Source organism: Epinephelus moara, chromosome 9 (assembly GCF_006386435.1).
Source record: "Epinephelus moara isolate mb chromosome 9, YSFRI_EMoa_1.0, whole genome shotgun sequence".
NCBI classification, from domain to species: Eukaryota; Metazoa; Chordata; class Actinopteri; order Perciformes; family Serranidae; genus Epinephelus; species Epinephelus moara.
In genome coordinates this window covers 4,258,170-4,261,423 of record NC_065514.1, presented here as the reverse complement: position 1 = coordinate 4,261,423, position 3,254 = coordinate 4,258,170, and the positions used below count along the sequence as shown (strand labels likewise).

The following is a 3,254-nucleotide window of genomic DNA, read 5'->3' as shown; positions in this document are numbered from 1 at the left end:
TAGCAAGATGCAGTAATAGAATACGAGAGAAAGAGAGAGAGAGAGAGAGAGAGAGAGAGAAGGTGCCCGGTGTATTATAGGGAGGTCCTCCGGCAGACTAGGCCTAAGTCAGCCTAACTAGGGGCTGGTACAGGGCAAGCCTGAGCCAGCCCTAACTATAAGCTTTATCAAAGAGGAAAGTCTTAAGTCTAGTCTTAAATGTGGAGACGGTGTCTGCCTCCCGGACCCGCACCTGCTCCACTGGGCTGTCCCACCTCTCCATCCCTCTGTAACCCCGCCCTCAAACATCTGGCTTGCCCCACTCGGGCACAGAAGAAAATTGGGGGAGTGATTTTAAAGCTGATCTGTACACAGGAGATGTTTTATTAACGTTATCTCAGTCAGTCCCTCAGGTGAAGAAGCTGATTGATGCATTTGGGAGTTTAAATAAAAGTGAAGTCACTCCTCCAAACCACTTCACCTGTCCTTCACATGTTGGCACCGCCCCTTTTCAGTGGAGAACAGAGGGCATGAAATATTTTAGGATAAACATCCAAACTCCTGTGCAGAAGATTCTTTAGATTTAAATGGACCACACCTCCTAAAGTCTTTGAGAGAGGACATTAAGAGATGGACAGTTCTTCCCATGTCTTCATGGGGCAGAGCAGAGGTGATTGAAATGAATATCTTACTGAGATTATTATTTCTGACTTCAGACATACCACCTGAACTCCCCTCTCATTGGTTTAAAGACATGAAGATACTGACAGAAACCAGACTCAGTGAGAAAGACTGCTGAGACCAAGAGGAGGTGGTGGATGAGCATTAACAGATGTTTATTGGTAAAATCCTTCAATATGATTTTCCTGTGAGGTAGTTAAACTTGTACAGAAACATTTAGGCTTTGACGGGGCGTCTTTGCCGTCATGCCGTGTGTGGAGCGACCACTGACAGACAGCAGGTGGCAGTGCTGAGGTCTGACTGATTTGGGTCAGACTGTGACGGACAGAGATGTGGTGTCCTTTAACGAGGTGAAAACAGATGCTGAGTTTTTGTCAAACCTACAGCTAGGGCTGGGCCATACGGACAGAGATTCATATCAGTTTTAACAGACTGAACGGTGATACACCATATATGTGGCCCATGTGTATATATGGGTGTTTTCTATGACATGGGGGACACATTCAGCTGCAGGTCAAAGACACATCTGAGACATCAGGAGCACTTTATAAAAACAAACTGTGATCAAAATAAAATGCAAAGAAAAACTTGTTTTCCATCTGTCGGCCTTTCAAATGAATTGAGTGCTGGAGAATGATTTAAATATTTAGATCTTATTTCTGCATCACCAGAGAGGCAGAGGGAGGGACGGAGACAGAGACACTTTGTCCTCATTATATTCGTCTTGTAAATGAAACAAATGTGTTGTCACTGCGTCTTTGAAACCCATCTGTCGCCTGCATCCAGGCGCCGTCTCAGTGTCACACAAATACTGCTACTACCAAGCAGAACAGCGACGTGCTATGATCCACCTCACACACAAACTAGCAGCACAGTGCTGTACTGCACATGTGCAGCTGCGCTCATCTCACAGTCTGATGTAGCGTAGATTAAACAGAGGAGCAGCTCTGTGTCTTTCTGAGTGTGAGTGAAGGGGGTGGAGCCATGAGGAGAGACAAACACTGGTACGCTTTATGTAACACAACTTGACACCATATCGATATAAACAGCGTCTAAATTAATATCTTGCCTGAAAATATATTGCACATAGTCGTTATATCGTCCAGCCCTACAGTTAGGATCAATCCGAAGGTCACTCATCTCAAAGAATATTTCCACAGAGTCAGATAAGGAGAGTAGTTTGGGCAGTGTTGGGTCAATGCGCCTCGCTTCCATCAAACATCAGCAGGAGAGGGACCTGGATGTATCCCTGACCTCAGCCCGGCTGGAGTCTGTCGTAGGAAACACAGCAGTGGTATCAAAATGTCTCGCTTTTTATTACACCATGCAGATTTCAAAATATAGATCACTCCCTTTCACATCTCTGTTGGCATGGCTGAGGTGAGGCAGGGTCTCTCATGCATCTGTTGTGGTGTCAGATGTTTTTGGGACAAGGTGACATGAAGTTTGTCTTCTGCCCTGGATGTGAAAATACCTCAGTGTCTTCAGTCTGCCTCTGGAGCTCAGTTCAGACCAGACTCACCACGAGACGAGTTGAAACAAACATCTACTGACAACGCTCAGTTCAGTAATGTTGTAAAAACCTGCTGGTTCACAGGAAGTGAGACGGTGTATCATCTCTAGTCGACAACTCTCTGTACTTCTGATCTGTAACGTTGACAGGAAGTGACCGCCATGAGACGGCGTATCATCTCTAGTCAACAACTCTCTGCACTTCCGTTCTGATTTGCAGCTTTTCAGAATTATTTTGTGGCTGAATATAATTTGTAGCTTCTTAAACTCTGAATGAGGATAGTGATAGTGAGATACTGGCTACAGTGATGAAACAAAACCAGCATCAGATGGACTGTATTCATAATCAATACGCTACAATAATATAAATAACCAGTGCCAGTTCATCAGTCAATGAGAATGTGTGTGTGTGTGTGTGTGTGTGTGTGGGTGGGGTATAAGCACATACAGCCAGCAGCAGCAGCGACACACCGGCACACCATGAGGACAGAAACGAGTGCTCAGTGGGGACGGAGCACCTGCTGCAGCAAGTCAACATGCCATCAGCGGTCATTTTGACTTGACCAGCGGACCTCATTACAAGCTGATTGGCTGTTGAAACAGGTGACGTGCTTTAAAATCAGCCGCCGGCCATTTGACCAGCTGAGTGTAGGGTGACACCATCAGCCGGCTTGAGTCCAGCTCAAACCCGGCCAGTTCACACCGCTGACACTTTTCCCTGCACCGTTCTAAAACACAAACGAAAACAGATCTCTGCAGCGCCGGGCTGACATGAGTCAAGCCAAAACAACACCTGTGGAAAAGTGCTAATCTGACCTCTGACCTCTCTGTCTTTTTCAGGCGTCTCCACCTCCACAAGAAAAGGTCGGAGGTCAAACAGCCGTTTGTGCAGCTGGCAGGAGTTTCTCTGCTGAAGCCTCTGAAGGGCGTCGACCCAAACCTGATCTCCAACCTAGAGACATTTTTTACACTGGATTATCCTAAGGTGACGCTGACCCCCCCCCCCCCATAAATCCTCACTGCCATCTGAACATTTAACTGCCCCATCCCACTGCCCCCTGTATACCATCCCACTGCCCCCT

General features: G+C 46.6%; 1 protein-coding gene across 1 annotated transcript in view; it reads left to right on the top strand.

Moving 5' to 3' along the window:
• The window catches only part of ugcg (UDP-glucose ceramide glucosyltransferase), a 20,393-nt gene that overhangs the window by 3,449 nt on the left and 13,690 nt on the right, over nucleotides 1-3,254 (top strand). Inside the window, exon 2 of the mRNA XM_050053874.1 lies at nucleotides 3,013-3,157. Within this exon, the coding sequence (XP_049909831.1) occupies nucleotides 3,013-3,157 (145 nt within the window). The remainder of the gene's footprint in view (nucleotides 1-3,012; nucleotides 3,158-3,254) is intronic.